Below are 20,518 nucleotides of genomic sequence, written 5' to 3' on the forward strand. Positions count from 1 at the left end.
AAAAAAATATTTTTTTACCGTTTCTCACATACTCTCGGATTTCTTCCTGCCTAACTGCTGTGACCGATACCCAGCCTCCATTTTGGTGGCAAGGCAGTATGAGTAGCAGTTAGGTGTGCAGTCTCAGTCTAGAGCCAGACTATCACCTGGGCAACCGACCCAACCTCTCGGGAGCTTTGTCTGTAAACGCAGCTTCATGACCCACAGGACCTACCTCTCAGGACTGTGGTAAGAATTAAATGAGTTCAGCATGTACAGCATTAAGAACTGTTCCTGGCACATAGGAAGGGTTTGTTGTCATGCAAGTGTTTTAATACAACATATAAAGATAAGATTCCAAGTATATCTTAAATGATGGAATGAGACTGACTTTTTATTGCACCCCTCTCCCTCCTCCCCAATAATAATAGATTTACTATTCAGTTTGTGATCATTATGATTCCGAGGAATCTTTCTTTTGCCATTGCTGTTAGCAATAATTGGAAATCTGGAAATGGAGATTAGATTACAAAGAAGAGACAGAGAGAGATGAATTAGCACAGTAATAGCAGGATGTTTGTTGGGAATATAAAACAACACAAACCGATATTCTCAGGCCAACTGAACAGAAGAAATTGTGGGTATAAGCACTGTGAGGGTAAAGTCATCCCAGATGAACCACTAGGATATAAAGCAGGGGAGGGAATGGGCCTGGACTGCTTGTCCTTGTTCAGAAAGGCAGGAAAGGATAGGAGGAAAGCAATTTTCTCACTATTAAATGATGAATGTCTAGGTCATTTCTTCATTTCCAAACTTTTAGTTACTGGATGAGGAAGTCAAGAGATAATACTTCCATCTGGCTAGTTCTTTTTTCATATATTTTTATTGCTCTTCTGTCTCTAAGTATAATATTGAAATTCACCTTTAATTTTGCTCTGCTTTAAAAGAATGTTTTCAATGATCAAGATCATTCTGAATTTGATTCTGGTTTTCTAGAATATAACTGTCAACTATGAATTTAATCAGCACATCTGAAATTTCATTGTCTAGGTCATTAAATTATGGTGTTCAGTAGAATAACCAACCCTCCTAAACTGCTTCATGTTCTCTAGGGCTAGGCAATCCCTGAATGACTAACAACAATAGCTTGTGCAGTGTGTCTTTTTTATCAAGGTTTGTTATGAAGATCATCAGCTCCTAGAATCAAAATGAAGTGTTTCTTTTTATTACCATGCCCTGAGTGTTTAGTAATAAGCCCAGTCACAATCTGCAGGGAATCACATTCTAAAATCTTTACATGTGAATATGAAAATACAAAACTAACATCTGTTAAGGCCTCAGAAAGAACAGGTTATGATAATCAAATCCCCTGGTGATATAGAACACTAAATATACTCATATAAATTTCAGGCATTAGCTTTATAAGCCTTTTTTCATTACATACTATGCATACATATGCTGGTAGTATAAACAAATACCTTTTTACAATGGATAGATATATAAACCACAAAGCTTAAATGAGGAAAACTAAAAATCAGAAAGCGACAGAAAGCTGATATGAAAGGAGACAATATTCAATTAAGCTTTTTAGAAAATGTTTATCATTTGTGTCATTCAACTGAAATCCAAAAAAAAAAAAAAAATCACAGTTGACATGCATAGCAGGAACTGTGGAAGTAGTGTGCAACGTATTTATTGTAATAGTTCCTAAGCTGCTATTGACAAAGATGAATGTGCAGATGAAGTATGAAATTCAGGGCGCCTGGGTAGCTCAGTTGTTCAGCATCTGCCTTCAGCTTGGGTCATGATCCCAGGGTCCTGAGATCGAGTCCCACATCGGGCTCCCTGCTCCGCGGGAAGCCTGCTTCTCCCTCTCCCACTCCCGCTGCTTGTGTTCCCTCTCTTGCTGTCTCTCTCTCTCTGTTGAAAAATAAATAAAATCTTAAAAAAAAAAAAAAAAGAAATATGAAATTCCAATTTCAAATCACATCATAAATATGATTGATCCTTTATGTCAGAAAAGGAACCAAAACTTGAAATTGTTTTTAAAAAGTCTACTGGTACATCTATTTCATACAACAAAGATGAAGGTAATGCATGAAAATATGATTTGCTAGTTTGGAATCTGTCCTGAAAGGAATTTGAGTAAAGGCAGAGAAATCTTGATGATAACTAAAAAAAAAAAAATGGTTCATATACCAAATAAACTACATTTTAGCAGTTCTATAGTTTTCAGCATCAGATCTGTACAGTTTTTGTTAGATTTATACCTATTTCATTTTTCTCTGAGCTATTTTATTTTTTTTATTTTTTATTTTTTTTTAAGATTTTATTTATTCATTTGAGACAGAGAGATACAGACAGAAAGAGAGCATGAGCAGGGGGAGAGGCAGACAGAGAGGGAGAAGCAGGCTCCCCGCTGAGCCAGGAGCCCGATGTGGGGCTCGATCCCAGGACCCTGGGATCATGACCTGAGCCGAAGGCAGACACTTAACCATCTGAGCCACCCAGGCGCCCCTGAACTATTTTAAATGGTACTGACTTGTACATTTTGGTTTCCAATTATACATCGCTAGTATATAGAAATGAGATTGATTTGTGTGTGTTGATCTTATATCCTGAAACCTTGCTATAGTCCTATTAGGTCATAGGATTTTTGTTGGTTTGTTTTCTGGATAGATTCCTTGGGCTTTCCTACATTGATAATCATGTCATCTTTGAATAGGGAAAGTTTTAGGGCTTCCTTTCCAATCCCCATGTCTTCTATTTCTTTTTCTTGCCATACTGCTTTGGCTAAGATTTCCAGTACAATGTTGAATAGGAGTGTTTAGAGTGGACATTTTACCTTGTTCCTAAAGTCTTAGAGAGAAAGCATTCAGTCTCTATCATTAAATATGATGGTAGCTGTGGGATTTTTATAGGTGCTCTTTAACAGGTTGAGGAATTTCTATTTCTAGTTTGTTAAGAGCTTTTATACATCACAGATATTGTATTATATCAAATGTATGTGGCTTTGTGGGGTTTTTTTTGGGGGGGTAATATCTCCCAACACAATCTTGTGATTTTTCACTGTAGACAGTATGAAGGATTACACTGATTTATTTTCAAATACCAAACCAGCTTTGCATTCTGTGGCCTCCACACTGGTGTGCATGTTAAGTAGGTGCCACATGCTGCATGGCCCAGAGCAGGAATAAGACTTGGCATGGTCATAGTGTATTATTCTTTTTTATATATTGCTGAATTCAATTTGCTAAAGTTTTGTTGAGTATATTTGCATTAATGTTCACAAGTATCAGTCTGCAGTTTCCCTTTTTTGTACTGTCTTTGTCTAGTTTTGGTATCAAAGTAATGTTGACCGTATACAGTTAAGCTGAAAAGTGTTCCCTTCTCTTCCATTCTCTGGAAGAGATTGTGTAAATTGTTGGCATTTCTTTTTTAATATGTTTGAAGGAATTCAGTAGTGAGCTATCCGGGCCTGAAGATTTCTTCTTGGGAAGTTTAAAAAAAAAAAAAAAAAACCTTGGGAAGGTTTTTAAACTACAAACTCAGTTTCTTTGACAGTCAATAAATATTTAACAAAAAAATTAAAATGCTGAAAGTTGAATACCATATTTTCTATTTAATTTTCTCAAGATTTGAGGAAGAAACTTGTGACTACAAAGCACTCTTGGGCTCTACTAACTTACTTCAATTTAGCTCTTCATAAGGTTATCATCTTATGTTTAAAGCAAATGTGCTATAGTTTCGTAGAGAGGTACAAAGCAACCCAGAAAGAAAGAAACTAGAAAGGACGGAAGAGAGGAGTATCCCTGTTAGATTAAAAACAATTAGTATTAGCAAGCTAGGCAAAATGTGATGGATAAACTACAGTTTGCAACAATAATGTCTATGGGTTCATGTGATGTCATCTACTGAAAAGTACTTGACAAATTATAAAACAGTATTTTTTAAAAAGACATGATTCCCAGTTAGTGGTAGAGACTGGCCCAAGACTCCACTAAAATAATAATAAATGAATATAAAAGATCCACAACAGTCAAGACCAAATGACTAGCCACTAGTAAAGGACACATTTCTGGAATATACAGAGACAATGGAGGAATACTGTCTGTGAAAAGAGAGCCACAAACTAAGATGGGAACCAATCTGCCCTACAAAATTCCAGAGGCTCAAGCCTCAGAAACACCAGCTACCATGACAAGTGGAGGGATAAACGTGAGGGTTTAAATGAAAGTCTGTTCAGGGAACAGCTGGTCTCACTCCGCATTCCCCCCAACAACCAGAGGAATTCAAGCATTAAAAGATCCCCAGGGAAAAGCCTGCCAGGCAGTAAGTCCTGAGACATGTACAAAACTCCCAAGTTGCTCTTTAGTGACATAGACAATTGAAGGTTACTAGACATTTAAGGGGAGTTTCCAGCACAAAAGATGGTCATAGATAGAGGAAAAGGGAGGCCCAGAGGAAAAAAAGTAACAATGATGTTTTAAAAGTATTTTTAAAATATTATAATTAATTCTTACTAAAATTCTAAAATAAGACAACAACAAATCCTCAACTAGTTTCCTCGAAAAAGGCATTACATTTATAAAAACAAAAATAAGGTGTTATGAAAATGGAAAAATTTGAGAATAATGAACTCCTGGAAATTAAAACATCTGTGGGCTCGAATATAAAATGCAATAGAAGGGTTTGTAGATAAAATAAAAAAAAAATCTTTCAGAGAGTAGGAAAAAATACAAAGATACCAAAATATGACAGGACCAAAAAAGATACGGAGAATCCAGGAGGTCTAACAAATGCTTTAGAAAGAGAGAGAAACAGAGAAAAGAGATGGTAGAACATTATCAAAAATATAATGTAAGACAATTTCAAAGAGCTGAAGGGCTGAGTCTTTCTCTAGAGCTGTCTGAAAGACCTTTCTGTGATGATGGAGATGTTCTGTACCTTCACTGTTCAATAAGGTGACCCCTAGCCACATGTGGCTACTGAGCAATTGAAATGTGGCTAGTAGAAATAAGAAACAGGTTATTTTATTTCATTTCATCTTAAATAATATCTAACCCATCAGGAATTCCTGTAGGTTTTAACCACAAATAGAGCTTGACTTTATTTACGTCTCACCATTTCCACTGCTATATGATCCAAGCCACCGTCATTCTTTTGTCCAGAAAACGATGATACTCTCCATTATTTCTTTTATATCATTTTAAAGGATTATTTTTAAAATAAAATGCATTATCTAAGCAGAACTTTAAAAACAACTTTAATGTCAACATTAGGTTCTTAAGATTCAATCATAACAATAGAAGCGAAATTTATCTTGATTTCTAAAACCATGGTACAGTTGTCTCTGGGTTTTGTTACTGTTTTTCTTAAAAAAAAAGTATACTGAAATGAATGTGACTTTGTAGCAAAGTGCATTAGAATCAATTTAGTTCTAAATAAAGAAAAATACCATCTGAAGCAACTCACAGGCGCTTACAATTTGCAAATAGTATCTTCCCACCAAGCAATTTTATTTTGCTACATCCAAACACAAGGTAATAGAGGAGATACTAGAATGAATGCAATATTACATCTGAGAGAGAAATGTCAGATTCACTGCTGTGACATTTTGAGCTACCTTGAATCTATCTGGTTATTGTTTATTCTTCTTGAATATGAAACAGTAAAGTTATCCATTACAGACCACGCCTCTTACAATGAGAAAAGGTCAGTTTGGGTAGGAAATAAATATTACACAGAAGTTTGCCTTTAACTTATTAACTATTTGCATTTTCCCTGAAGAATCATAGTTATCATAATTAAATAAATTTCCTAGCTTTAAAACACAAGGTAATGCCAGAGAGTATTTGTTTTATATTTAAAGAACATTGAGAAGTGGGGGCGCATGGGTGGCTCAGTTGGTTAAGCATCTAACTCTGGATTTCAGCTCAGGTCATGATCTCAGGGTCATGGGATTGAGTCCCGTGTTGGGCTCTGCACTCAGCGCGCAGTCCGCCTGTCCCTCTCCCTCCTCCTGCCGCTCGCTCACTCGCTCTCAAATAAATAAAATCTTAAAAAAAAAAAAAAGATTCTGTCTTCCTCTGCCCCTCCCCCCACCATCTCTCCCTCTCTTAAAAAAAAAAGAACATTGAGGAGCGAAGTACATTCCTTTTAATTTTCTGAATTAATCATTTGGATAAACATTTAGCAGCTGGAACCAGATAGCTTTTAAGAATCAAGACTTCTAAAAAAAAAAAAAATCAAGAATTCTAAAATGAACCATCCCTCCTCCCAACCTCCCCACCAAAAAGGAAAACTTTATACATCTGAAGATTTAATTCTTCGGTCCCAGGAACATAATTTGGTATCCCCCACCCCCACATCTACTTCATGTAATTGCAATCACTTCTCATCTTACAGGAAGAAACCTTACTCATGGCATAAAAAGCTGAAGAACAGTGTGAAACAGAGGAGGCTGGGCGTCCAGAGTCTGAGATCCACTTTAAGTAGTAAAACTGCTTAAGCTGCAAGTCCCTGAACATCTTGGTGCCTCAGGCTCCTTTAAAGAGGAGGAGGAGTGAGAAAGATGATTTTCAGGCTTCAACTACTTTCAAAGTTCTATTTTTTAAGAGTTGTCAATAAATCAGTCTTTCTCAATGAGAATATATTTTAACTTTTTTTTAAGTAGGCTCTACGCCTAGCGTGAAGCCCAACGTGGGGCTTGAACTCACAACCCTGAGATCAAGACCTGAGCTGAGAGCAAGAGTTGGACGTACAACTGACTGAGTCACCCAGGCGCCCCTTAACTCTTTATTAAAATGTCCAAACATAATCCATTAACAACTTTAACAATCAACAAAAATTTGCTCTATCTGCTAAAATAATTCAAATGTGATACCACATACAAGCCTATTTATTTAAATTCAAAAACTATATAGCATGCTAACTGACTACAATAAAATGCGTTCTGGGCAATGAGTTTAAAATTTCAATTTTTTTCCCCCCCAGAGGGAAATTTCTAGAAATAAAAAAAAAATTTTTCCAACAGAGAATGCCCTTTGTATTTCCACCTATACTTCAGCCCTGTGGGCTAATTAAAGATATAAACCATACTTTTCTCCCCTTCTTCCTTATTTCTTGACTACGTTTTGTTTCCTGTTGTTCTGCACAGTTTTCAATTTCTTTCATGAAGAGACTCTTCCTTCTACATCTATCTCCTGCCAATCAGATTGTTCCTTTACTTTTAGACGGTAGCCCAATCAATGTCCAACACCGGTTTCATTTTAGAGTCCTTGGGTCTAAAATAATTTCATTATTTATTGCTTAATGGTTCATTTTACTCTGTCAGAGATCCTTACTTCTAGGTTCAGTATCAACTCCATGTACGTTTCTGTTTATAAATATTCTTTATGCTAAGCTGTGAAACTGTTATGTTGCTAAACATATGATCATCATTTTCAAATAAGGCTAGTGCTAATATATATCTTTCTAAACATCAAAATATAATGCTAAAACCTCAAAAGTATACATATAAATAAATAACTGGGGGAAAGGTCACAACTAAGTTAATTAGAGCTCTATTTATAATTATACTATCAAAGCTAATCACTAAGGAAGAGCTCAATGCTCTAGTGAAAATTCCAAGTGTCATTAACTACGGTGCCAGAAACGTTCATTAAAATAGAACATCTCATTTAAATGATTAGCTTTGATAATTTAAGCATGAATAGAGGTCTATTTTATTAATCTGCTGATCACTGTCTCTGTTATGTGCACCAGATGGTTTATCAGATACCATACATTAACGATCCATCTGAGAATACTGCGCTATTACCACCTGGTTACACAACCTAAGTCACAAGCTATCCTCACCCACTTCTAAAGTCAGAACAGGCAGAATATGTCAATCAGCCAAGAACATAATCTTCAAGCTACATTTGTACAAGACTTCGCGCCAGAGAAGGGAATGTGGGGGTGTGGGGTAATCAGACAGCACTAAAATCAAAACTACCAACTAACTTCAAAACCAGATTTCTTTGAAGGAAAAAATAAAAGCTAATAGATGAGTCAAAAGTGTCTTTGTTCAAAAACCAACACATAAGACAGGAGATATTTCAAAGCAGATTCGTCACAGAGACATATATGTCATCTCTAAGATGCCATCGGTAGATGTTGATTGACTGAAAGCGGGTCAAGATGAGTGACTTACAAGCATCCACTCTCACTGGAAGGTCATCACAACAATACCACCACTGCAACACAAAAGCATGCAGTTTCAAATTCTGAGACTTTTCCAGTGAAGCTTTTAAAAAAGAATTTTCCACGCATTATTCATAAGCACTTTTATTTTTTTTTTTTAAGATTTTATTTACTTGAGGGGCGCCTGGGTGGCTCAGTCGTTAGCGTCTGCCTTCGGCTCAGGTCATGGTCCCGGGGTCCTGGGATCGAGCCCCGCATCGGGCTCCCTGCTCAGCGGGAAGCCTGCTTCTCCCTCTCCCACTCCCCCTGCTTCTCCCTCTCCCACTCCCCCCTGCTCGTGTTCCTGCTCTCGCTATGTCTCTCTCTGTCAAATAAATAAATAAAATCTTAAAAAAAAAAAAAAAAGATTTTATTTACTTGACAGAGAGAGAGACAAAGTGAGAGAGGGAACACACGCAGGGGGAGGGGGGGAGAGAGAAGCAGGCTTCCCACCGAGCGGAGAGCCCGATGCGGGGCTCGATCCCAGGACCCTGGGACCATGACCTGAGCCGAAGGCAGATGCCTAACGACGGAGCCACCCAGGGCCCCGCTCATAAGCACTTTTAATCGGACTATTTCATGGTGAAGCACACCCTACCTGACAACATTTGTTCTGTACCAGTATCAGTATTGCAGGTTCTATGTTAAATGGAAGTTTTTAATGTGGTAAAACTATGCCCACTTAAGAAGACTGAGCATTTGTCTCTCAAGGTAAAATAACTGGGAAGTATAATGGGGGAAAGAAAAGGTTCCATTCATAATAAAAAACAAGGAACAATCAATGTAAATTTAACCAGTAATGAAGCTGCTATAGAATTTTACAGAGGAACATTCAGAAAATAAAAAAGGAAGGGAGAGAAAGAGGTAGAGGAGAAAAATTAAAATACTGAGGATTACCAATTTCTAAATGAGAGGTTTAAGAAATTTGTAAAGACAAAATTTCCCTTAATTTAAGCTACACGTCTGAAATAATTAAAAAAAAAACCCAGGAGGCGCCTGGGTGGTTCAGTCGGTTAAGCGTCTGCCTTCGGCTCAGGTCATGATCTCAAGGTCCTGGAATCAAGTTCTCCATCGGGCTCTCTGCTCAGTGGGGAGTCTGCCTCTCCCTCTCCCTCTGCCTCTCCCCCAGCTTATGCTCTCACTCTGTCAAATAAATAAAACCTTTAAAAAAAAAAAAAAACACACAAGAATGGTTTTTCTTTGGGTGTGGGGGACTGTGCGGGATGGGGCGGGGGGGGAGGAAGAGTTCACAAAGGACTCTAAACTTATGGTAGAAAAACCAATAACTCTCTGCTCTTCTGCCCACCCCTGGAAGGAAAAAAAAACGCAGTAAGAGAAACTTTACACTATCAAATGAGCATACTACAAAGTCTCAAAAATTAAAACAATGCAATTCTAGTACAGAAACATAAATATAGCTAGATGAGGAGAAAAATCACAAGTCTGCAAACAGATCTGAGTGTATACTGAAGAACAGCGTCTTACTTAGAAGTTAAATTATAAAGTTGTCATACAAAGCAGAAAATCTCATACAGAAAAAATTACCCTTGAAAAATTGTGAATCATGCCAAAATTACTAGGAACTGAACCCTTGGAAGCTCCAAAGCCAAGAATTAACTTTTATTGTTTCTCTTTATATTTCATCTCTCCCCACCCCCAGAGCGGTTAGGTGAAATCCAAGTATGACACAGTGCTAATATAAAAGAATTTAGCATTTGATAAGAAAGCTACTATTCTATTTAGAGAGAATGCAGTAATTTAACGAGTATGAAGACAACTGGCTAAATATTTAGAGAAATATTAAATCATAATCGCAGGCTTACACTTAAATTTGAGATCAAATTGGAGCAACTGATCACTCTACTTTTCCAATCAGGAATGGTCTGTAACCTGGCCCAAGGTAAGGGTGGCACCTTTGCCCTCCGTTCCCCTCCTTATCCCATCATCAGAAAGAACCAGAAGTGGGAGAGGGTGCTGGCACCACTGCCAGACCACAGTTGCCCAGCCTCATCCCAGCAGCTGAGGGCCAGGGCTTTGGTTGCATTCAAGCTAGGTAAGAAAACCCACTGCATTTAAGACTTAAGCCTTAGGGCGCTGGGTGGCTCAGTTGGTTAGGCGACTGCCTTCGGCTCGGGTCATGATCCCGGAGTCCCGGGATCGAGTCCCGCATCCGGCTCCCTGCTCGGCAGGGAGTCTGCTTCTCCCTCTCCCACTCCCTGTTTGTGTTCCCTCTCTCACTGTGTCTTTCTCTGTCAAATAAATAAATAAAATCTTAAAAAAAAAAAAAAAAGACTTAAGCCTTAAACATCTAAATGAGAATACTCTAAAAATTTAAAGTAGTTGGGGCGCCTGGGTGGCTCAGTTGGTTAAGCAACTGCCTTCGGCTCAGGTCATGATCCCGGGGTCCTGGGATCGAGTCCCGCATCGGGCTCCCTGCTCTGCGGGGAGCCTGCTTCTCCCTCTCCCACTCCCCCTGCTTGTGTTCCCTCTCTCGCTGTGTCTCTCTCTGTCAAATAAATAAATAAAATCTTTTAAAAAATAAAAAAATAAAAAATAAAAAAAATAAAAATTTAAAGTAGCAAAAAATGTTACAGAATAGGATCAAGATCCCATTCAGGCACCTTGACCTGGTGGAAAAAAAGGCTTGTTGAGGTGATAAAACTGAGCACAGAAATTAAGGGAAAAAATTGTTTCAAGTTTTCCCAACAAGTAATCAACCAAATGTTGATATTTATGAATGCTATGAAATCACATGTTCTCTATGAATGCTATGAAAAGCCAAATGTTACAGTAGCTATCTTTGTATAGTGAAATTAGAAATAATTATCTCTAGCTACATTTTCCATGCTGACCATGTACTTCATTTGTCAAAAGAAAATACTAATGAAACAGAATATGAAAAACCACCTCTGTTCAAAGTTAACTGTTAAGCTAACATCTAGATGTTTTCATCCCACATAAGATTAATCTATCAGGGTTTCTAGCAATAAAAGAATTCACAGTACAGAAGGAAATAAGACATTTTTCTACATTGTTAATGTTAAAGAAATTATTTTAAAAGGCTAGAAATAAACACCAAACTATTCATTCTGTGAGATGATTCACGCAAAATCTTTTTGTACCACACAACACACAAAAGTTAACCCATTGCACTTGAAAATGTCAAAATCCGCAATGTGGTAGAAATAGTATTTTCCTTGTCAAGGTATTTTTTTCAGTGTTCCAAGTTAGTCATCATTAGAGAATCCTGTGCAACAAAATAAAGATGACCAAATATTTCTGCAAAAGTAATTTCACTCTAAGGACCCAGTGACAATTGAAGGTACTTACTCACACACAGCTAAGCAGTAATAGCCAATGTTAAGAGCCTGAAGGTACAAAGAACTTAAATTCCAAAACTAAGTAATATTTAAGTATTTCAAAGATTAAATAACGTACATTATTCAGTATTGAGTATTATTTAGTAAAGTACAAATCTTTAGAGAACCCTATAAAGCCTTTGGCACATTGTTTCCTCCACATATTATGAACTCATCTGGCAGGTTAAAGAACAAACATCACAAGAGGGACACCTGGGTGGCTCCGTCAGTTAAGTGTCTGCCTTTGGCTCAGGTCATGATCTCAGGGTCCTGGGATCGAGCCCTGCGTCTCGGGCTCCCTGCTCAGTAGGGAGTCTGCTTCCCCCTCTCCCTCTGCCCCTCCCCAATGCCTGTGTGTGCACACTCTCTCTCACTCATAAATAAATAAAAATCTTTTTTAAAAAAAATCACAAGAGATATCAGTATAATTGGCAGAGGTAAGTAACTCCAAAGTCCATCGCTCCATAAAAGCAATGAAAAAATTGGCAAAACTGTCACCATCAACTTTCTTAAATTCGATAAATTAAAGTTTGCAGCAACCAAGGGAGCATTTCATCAAGAAAAAAATGGAAAATTCAGTAAGAATAGTGAGCTCTGTAGTATTTTAACTTACTCTAGTCCCAACCCCCTGCTCTCCAGCTCAATGGTGGCCTTGAATATAAGTAAGGCCTTGCGTTTCCAGCACCAGGACCAGAGGGAGCAGAGCAGGTCTCATTCGCAAAGACCTGTAATTACTTGTTGTGACCCGTCTGGTGGTCCCTGGAAGACTGGCTCAAAATATCTTGTCTGAGAACTCAACCAGTGCTAACAGGGCCGTATCAAAAACACTTATAGGCAAAGGTTTTAGTCACTGCTGCCTGAAGCAATGGATAAGAGTTGGACCAAACAGCAGACTAACCAAAAGCTTAGGAGGAAAGGCTTTAGGGAATAAGGGCTCTGAAGAGCTCTGACACATTCCTGGGAATCTAAAAGACCACATACATGCTGGGCACATGTTCAGAAAAGACCTGAAAAGTTCCTACCTCTGGCTGATCTGGAGGCTCTGCAGAAGCAGGAAGTTAGGGCTAAGGCAAAGACGTAAGCTGCCTGGCTGAGCATGGAAGGTGCACCCAAACACACATTCCGACGCCTCTGCAAAAACTGGGCCATGTTTTCAGTCCTGGGCATTTAAGGAAATCTCTGTGCCATGGTTAGTTGACCATTAAGCTAACAGCATGAAGACTTCAGAGGACACAGGACACAGGACAACCACAGACTTTAAAAAATTGTTTCAGAATTTTTAATTTAAAATTATTTTTTAATTAGATCAGAAAAGTCACTAAACAAATGATAAAATCAAAAAGCGAAAGAATGAGAAAAGAAATTGCATGCAAACTGAGACAAAAAGAGAGTCGTGGTGGCTACACAAACATCAGAAAAAACCTACTTGAAATGAAATTGTTATAAGAGAGAAAGGACACCATATAATGATAAAATCGTCAATCCATCAAGAAGATGTAACAAGTATATATAAACCTAGGGGCACCTGAGTGGCTCAGATGGTTAAGCGTCTGCCTTCGGCTCAGGTCATGATCCCAGGGTCCTGGGATCGAGCCCCACATCGGGCTCCTGGCTCAGCGAGGAGCCTGCTTCTCCCTCTGCCTCTCTCTCTGCTCATGCTTTCTCTCTCTCTCTCTCTCTCTCTCTCTGTATCTCTGTGTCTCAAATGAATAAATAAAATCTTTAAAAAAAACCAAAAAAGTATATATAAACCTAACGACAGAGCCCCAATATACATGAAGCATAAACTGACAGAACTGAAAGGTAGAAACAGAAGATTCAACATTAATAGTTGAGAGATTTCAATACCCTACCTTTAGTAATAGATATAAAACCTAGACAGAGATTCAAAGGAAACAGGAAATTTGAACAATATAAACCAAATAGACCTAACATAACTATAGAACACTCCAGCCAACAAGAACAAAATACTCATGCTTCTCCAGTGCACCTGAAACATTCTCCAGAAAAGACCATATGTTGGGCCACAAAACAAGTCTCAATAAATTTTAATAGATTAAAATTATACAAAGTATATTCTCCAACCACAATAGAATGAAATCAGAAATCAAAAACACAAGGAAATTTGAAAAACTCACCCTGGATACACTTGCTTTTCTCTAATTTACCAAGTAAGTGCCTTAAACATTATACTAGAGTTCTGGCCAGGGCAATTAGGCAAGAAAAAGAAATAAAACGCAGTCAGATTAGAAAGGAAGAAGAAAGATATATTTGCAGGTGACATTTTATATAAAAAAAATCCCAAGGTATCCACAAAAAAATCTATTAGAGCTAATTAACAGTTCAGCAAATTTGCAGATATATAATATATAACTGTATTTCTACACACTAGTAATGAACAATCCAAAAATGAAATTAAGAAAACAATTCTGTCTACAACAGCAGGAAAAAGAATAAAATACTTCAGGATAGATTTAACAAAGGAAGTGTGAGACTTATACTTGGAAAATTACAAAATGCTGTTAAAGAAAAATTTTAAAGGACCTAAATAAATGTAAAGATATCCCACGTTCAAGTACCAGAAGGCTTAATATTGTTAAGATGACAATAGTGCTCAACTTAATCTAGATTTAAAGCAATCTCTTTTAAAATCCCAGATGTTTTGTTTGTTTGTTTGTTTTGCAGAAATTGACAAACTGATCCTAATTTCATGTGGAAATTCAAGGGACCCAGAATAGCCAAAACAATCTTGAAAAAGAACAAAGTACAAAACTCATACTTCCAAATACAAAACTCACTACAAAGATAGAGTATACAAGACAGTGTGGTAGAGCATGAGGACATAGACAATAATGAAGAGAACTGAAAGCCTACAAGTAATCCCATACATCTATGGTCAATTGATTTTTGACAAGGTTGCCAAGACCATTCAATGGACAAAGAATTCTTTTCAACAACTGGTGCTGAGAAAACTAGATAATCAACATGCAAAATAATGAATTTGACACCACCTCATATAATACACAAAAATTAACTCAATATGGATCAAAGAACTCAATGTAAAAACTAAAACTATGAAACTGAGGAAGGTAGACATACATCTCCAAGAATTTGGATTAAGCAACAGTTTTTCAGGTATGACATCAAAAGCACAGTAACAAGAACAGCAACAATGACAAAAAACAGATAAATTGGGACTTTTTCCAAATTAAAAACTTTTGTGCATCAATGGATACTATTAAGAAGGTGAAAAGACAACCCACCGAAGGAGAAAATACAGCAAATCGTATGTGTGATAACAATCTAGTACCCAGACTGTATTTAAAACCTCTTACAGCTCCACAACAAAAAGGCAACCAACCATTTTTTCAAATGGGCAAAGGATTTGAATGGACATTCCTCCAAAGAAGATACACAAATGGCCGATAACCACATGAAGCGATGCTCAACATCTTCAGTCATTAGAGAAATGCATATCAAAACCACAAAGAGATACCACTATACGCCCACTAAATGACTATCATTAAAAAAAAAAAAAAGGGAGATAATGGAACCCTCACACATCACTATTGTAAAATGGTGCAAGGCACTGTGGCAAACAGCTTGGCAGCTCTTCAAAAAGTCAAACATAGAGTTACCAGATGACCCAGGAATTCCAGGTACATAATTAAACAAGAGAACAAAAAATATGCTTTCACACAAAAACTTGTTCAGCAGTATTCATAAGAGCAAAATAACGGAAACAACTCAAATACCCATCAATCGAGGAAGAGATAAACAAATTGTGGTATATCCATACAGTGGAATATTACTCAGCCATAAAAAGGAACGAAGTACTGACATGTGCTACAAAGTGCACGAGCTTCAAAAATATTGCTAAAGAAGCCAGACTCAAAAGGCCACATTTTGTATGATTCCTGTTATATGAAATGTCTCCATAGAGACAGAAAAGTAGATTATTAGTTGCTAGGGACTGGAGGCAGGGAGGATTAGGGAGCAACTACTTAACAGTCATGGGGTTTCTCTCAGGGCGACAACACACTCTGGAATTAGAGAGCGGCAACGGCTACACGATATTTTATATAAATTAAAATCCACTAAACAGTACTTTAAAATGGTGGAAGTGGTGAAGTTTTTGTTACATGAATTTTATCAGAAATAAATACATAGGTAAATATAGAAAACATCACTTAACTGAAAATTATATTACTGCTTAGCTGTTAAGCCCTTCATTATAACTTGAAATAATGTCAGATAAGTGTCAAATCTTTAAAAGTATGGTTCTAAATTTCTAGATCCCCACAATACATATATACAGATACCAATTCATCTTATGCTTACAATTTATATTAGGAGCCCCAGATGACAATTAAGTTGTTTTCATGACAGTTATTAAACGAGATGAGCCAAACAATGTCTACTGGAACAACCTGAACAAATTACCTCCAAAACTCTACAAATAAGATATAGAACCATCCCTATGAAACTTGACTTTTTAATCAGCACTGCAAAACACGAGAATTATTTTTAAAGCCTTTAGAAATCAACGAGGAACTGCCAAAATGAAGCTAATGTCAAAAAGGTATCTTTCATGTATCAAATTGTAAATGTTTATCCTGTTTTAATAAGAAGACATCTGAGATTGATAATGACCACAACCAACTTTCTACATAATCATCTTTAACCACTGCAAACTTAAGGGGACCAGCTAGACAACATGTTTATAGTCTACACCAATGGTACCATTTTGGAAGTTTTATAACTTGGAATTACTAAGATTTTCATTTCAGCGAAGATCCATAGAGATGCTCTTTAGAAATACCTAAGTATTTTAAGATAAAAATCCACCTTAAAATTTACCTTAAAATGCCCAGTTGAGCAGAGTCAATTCCACATTAAGTACACTGCCCATTCTGACACTCAGGAATCAGTACTGCTGCGTATCAACAGCCCCAGGCTAAGAAAGCACGGCACTAGGAATTCACCACTGGCTGAGAAAGCCAACATCTACGGAAAGCTTAATTAACACATTTATAACTGACAAATGTAACTTAAGTAAAAAGACAAATCACTAGAAACCATTTGCCCGGATTAGACAGAACAAAAAGCTGCTTGAAGGAGAGCCTCCTCAGATCAGTCAGATGTTAAATGTTCTAAAACAGCAATAAAAGACTCTAAGGGACATGTTTCAACAATAATGACCATTCTACAAAGCCTGAAATACCACAATAAGAGGGGAAATTAAAATAAATTCCAAGAAAAGATTATCTTTAAAAGACTATTAAATTCAGTAAGATCTGTCCATTGTTCTCATCAAATCAATAAATACTACTACTTTTCACAAAAATTTAATCCCAAAAGGAAAAAAATGAAAAGAAAGACATTTACCTCTTCTAAGCTAGGGAGCGAAGAAGAAGATACTGTTCGAGATGACAATGGGTGAAATGGCTCTTGACCAATAGCATGTTGATGATTCTGTATTTGTACAAAAGGGTTCTGCGGTGGCCTGTGAGGCAATGGAGGTAGGCCATAGGGAAAACCCGGCCCCATTAGGTGATTCTGTTGTAAGTTAGCAAAAGTCCATGCTCCATCAGGTGCCAGGTATTTCAAGGGAGGAGGGGCAAGGTGTTCAGATGGCAACGAAAAAGGCGAGCTGAATATCTGGGGCGGTAGGCGCTGTGGAAATGCTGGGTTGTTGGCTACTTCAATGTCTCTGCTGTTGTCATTAAAGTTAGAAAAGTGGCTACTGTGGTCTGTGCTGGATGGGGGAGATGGGACTGCTGGTGGGCTCCTAGTCTGAATTTGTCTATATTGCAAAAGTCTTGATTGAGGTGGTGGCATTTCAGCTAGTTCCCGTGTTTCACTTTGATCACGATTAGATAGTTCTCTGATTAAGTCTTGAAACCTACATAAAGACGATGAAATATGAGGAAAAGAAAACAAAAGAAAAGCTCCGTCACATCAAGGAGAGCTTTAGTCAACTACAAGTGTTAACTTTTACGGACAAAATCAGAATACTTCATTAAAACTAACATTAATTAATCTCAAAAGTGAGCATTAAGGGGCGCCTCGGTGGCTCATTTGGTTAGGCATCAGACTCTAGGTTCTGGCTAGGATCTCAGGGTCGAGAGATCGAGCCCCACGTTGGGCTCAGCGCTCAGCATCGAGTCTGCTTGTCCCTCTCCTGCTTCTCCCCCTGCTTGCACATGTGGGCTCTCTCTCTTTCAAATAAATTTTAAAAATCTTTCAGAAAAAAAAGTGAGCATCAACACTCAATACATGCTGAGTTGAAGACACTAAATATGCCCAAGTACCTGATTTCTTTCTTTTCCCTTGGCATTAAAAACTGTCCTTGACATATAGAGATATGTCTCTGATAAGTGGCTGTTATAAAAAGTCACCATCATGGTAGGTCTTGTTCAGGGGGATTAGGAAACACTTCATTGCATTCACATGACACTGGCCATAAAAACAAGTTTAGAATAAGGACTGAACACTCAAACATTTGTAGTTAAAAGAAGACAGAATTCTGTGCAGGTTGGAAAAAAAACTGATGATAAATTTCTAATTTTTAACTTTTAATCACTAATTTACTTCTGTGTCCATTCATTTCTTGTATTACTACTGAGTATGAAAAAAATGCTCACAGTGATGGTACACTTCTTTTTCAGGAGAGCCACAAAGCGAGGGGCCACATTAATATTCAATCCACAACAGATTGTCCATGCCCAGATTTGCACCAGTTACTTCTAAATGGATTCTCTGTATTTTAGAGTCCATCAAAAGAACTGTGTAGCATGTGCCTAGAAGGCCAGCATCCAATTTCTTTGGGACAATATTCCAACTTGAGGCTTAAAGGTCGACATCCAAGAAAGAAAACAGTGGGTGTGGGGAGGGGGTGTGGGTCATATTTCAAAGGCTATTTTTACTCTGTAGAAATACCTTGAGTCTGTTGTTTCTGCTTCATCTTCGGCACTGCTGGGGAGCTTCCAGTCTGTTCTCACTGGCGGCTGATGTAACCCCACGGGCGGCTGAGGAAGATGCTGGAGGTGAGGATGAGGATGGTGGTGGTGTGGGTACGGAATACTGCCCTGACTGAGATAGGCGTGATGCTCGTTCCACTGCTGTAACCGCACTTGCTGCTGCTGCCTTAGTGTTTCTAGAGCTACACCCCCGTGCATACGATCTGCAAAATATTTGGGAAGAGTTTAAATTTTCATGCATTTGGGGTTTCAGGTTAATTTGGGGTTTCAAGTTACTCAAGGGTTTTTGTAACCAGACTTTCTTCACAGAGACAAAGAAATGCCTACAGTTTGGGTTTCGGAGAAAGCAATATTTTCTAAATTTGCCAGTAACTAAAGTCATGATAAAGATGATGGTGATTCTTCCTTACCTACATAATCATGTAAACTGGCATGACCTGGATGCTTGATATCACTTGGCATTTGGAACAAGATTCTGACTGTTACACTAAGCAACTGATCTTTGCTGTCATTATTTGAAGAAATGAATCAATCTTGACCCAAATTAATATTGCACAGTACATGTCAATTTAAGGAAATAATCTCTGAATTTGTCACATCCAGCAGTGACAGGAGAACTTACCTAAAGCCTCCCCTATAGGCAATCCTGGGGGGTTCTCATCAGTGAAGTTATTCAGATGTGAAGGAAGGAGGGGGCCGGGCTGTGCGATGGCTCGCAGAGGACTGTGGCCTTCTTGCAGCATGGGAGGGGGATGCTGCTCAGGAATCACAGCCTCTGCAGGAGGGGACTGTGGTCGGTGAGAAACCGCACTATTAAAGAAAGCGCTGTTGGGTCCTGCCTGATAGGCAGGAGAAAGTTGAGGAGGTGGCTGCTGAGTCAGCTGGTTCAACGGATTCTGTGGCGGGACTACCTGATTTGGTTGGGGTGGCATCTGATTTGGTTGTTCAGGCAAATTACTCTGCTGCTGATTTAGCAAGGCAGCGTGCTGTTGCGGAATTGGAAACGGTGGTCTGGGTAGCTGGGGAAGGGGATGAAAATGACGACTGGGGATTGCATACTGTGCATGGGGAGAAGGGAGAGGAAGATTTATGTGTCTCGGGTTGAGATTATCTTTGCGATGAAATTTGGTATTGGGATAAACAACACCAGGACGCGACTCAGGACTTCTGTTCTGTGGATTTGATTCCAAATCAATCTAGAAAAAAATAAGAAGTCTTTCTTAACTATGGAAGATCTGGGTCCTGTGGCTCTCCACCTTTTCCCACCCCTAGCACATCTACAAGATAGGATAGATTCTTATCAGTCACAGCTGAGTGCTAGGTGCCCAGTCAATCACTTTCTGACAATCAAAGGAGGGAATAAATATGTTTTAAATTAGAAAAGAGGAAACAGAAAAAAGCATATTAAACTTGAGTCCTAAGAAGAGATAGTGCCCTCTTATTAACATACCCACTTTAATTCCTTTAAAAACATTATTTTTAATTTCACACTTTCTTCCTTGGAAAGATAACTATTTATTTCCTTCTGATATAAATCATTAAAATGTGTCCTTTCCTTCCAATTTTATTGTTTTTACACATCTCTTTCTTCAAATATATCTATATTCATTTTAAAAATACTTGTCTCAATTTAAACAACTTTGAAGTGAACAAACAAATAAGTACTTTATCACCTTTGTATAACCAATTTGGTTGTCAATTCTTGCCATTAGGTATTGACTTTTATTCTTTCAACAAACGTTTCCTGAGAGCCTACCAAGGGCACTGCACCTCGTGCTGGAGACTTAAAAAGGCAGTACAAAGGCTCAGTCCGTACCCTCAAGAGCTTATAGCGAGGGCTGAAACCATGATCCTCAGTCCATTTCCAGCCCACCGAATTTTTGCAGTTAAAGTTTTACTTAGAACACAGCCACCCCCGTTCACTGACACACTGTCTATGGCCTCTTTCTCACAGCAGTGGCAGAACCCAGT

General features: G+C 38.1%; 1 protein-coding gene across 1 annotated transcript in view; it reads right to left on the reverse strand.

Moving 5' to 3' along the window:
- Window positions 1–20,518, reverse strand: part of HELZ (helicase with zinc finger) — a 164,269-nt gene that overhangs the window by 10,719 nt on the left and 133,032 nt on the right. Inside the window, exons 30-32 of the mRNA XM_081805952.1 lie at window positions 19,170–19,743; window positions 18,507–18,750; window positions 16,953–17,469 (exon numbers count right to left, since the gene is read on the reverse strand). Coding sequence (XP_081662078.1) covers window positions 16,953–17,469; window positions 18,507–18,750; window positions 19,170–19,743 — 1,335 coding nt within the window. The remainder of the gene's footprint in view (window positions 1–16,952; window positions 17,470–18,506; window positions 18,751–19,169; window positions 19,744–20,518) is intronic.

This window comes from Leptonychotes weddellii, chromosome 15 (genome assembly GCF_054177405.1).
Source record: "Leptonychotes weddellii isolate Sample4059 chromosome 15, ASM5417740v2, whole genome shotgun sequence".
NCBI classification, from domain to species: domain Eukaryota; kingdom Metazoa; phylum Chordata; class Mammalia; order Carnivora; family Phocidae; genus Leptonychotes; species Leptonychotes weddellii.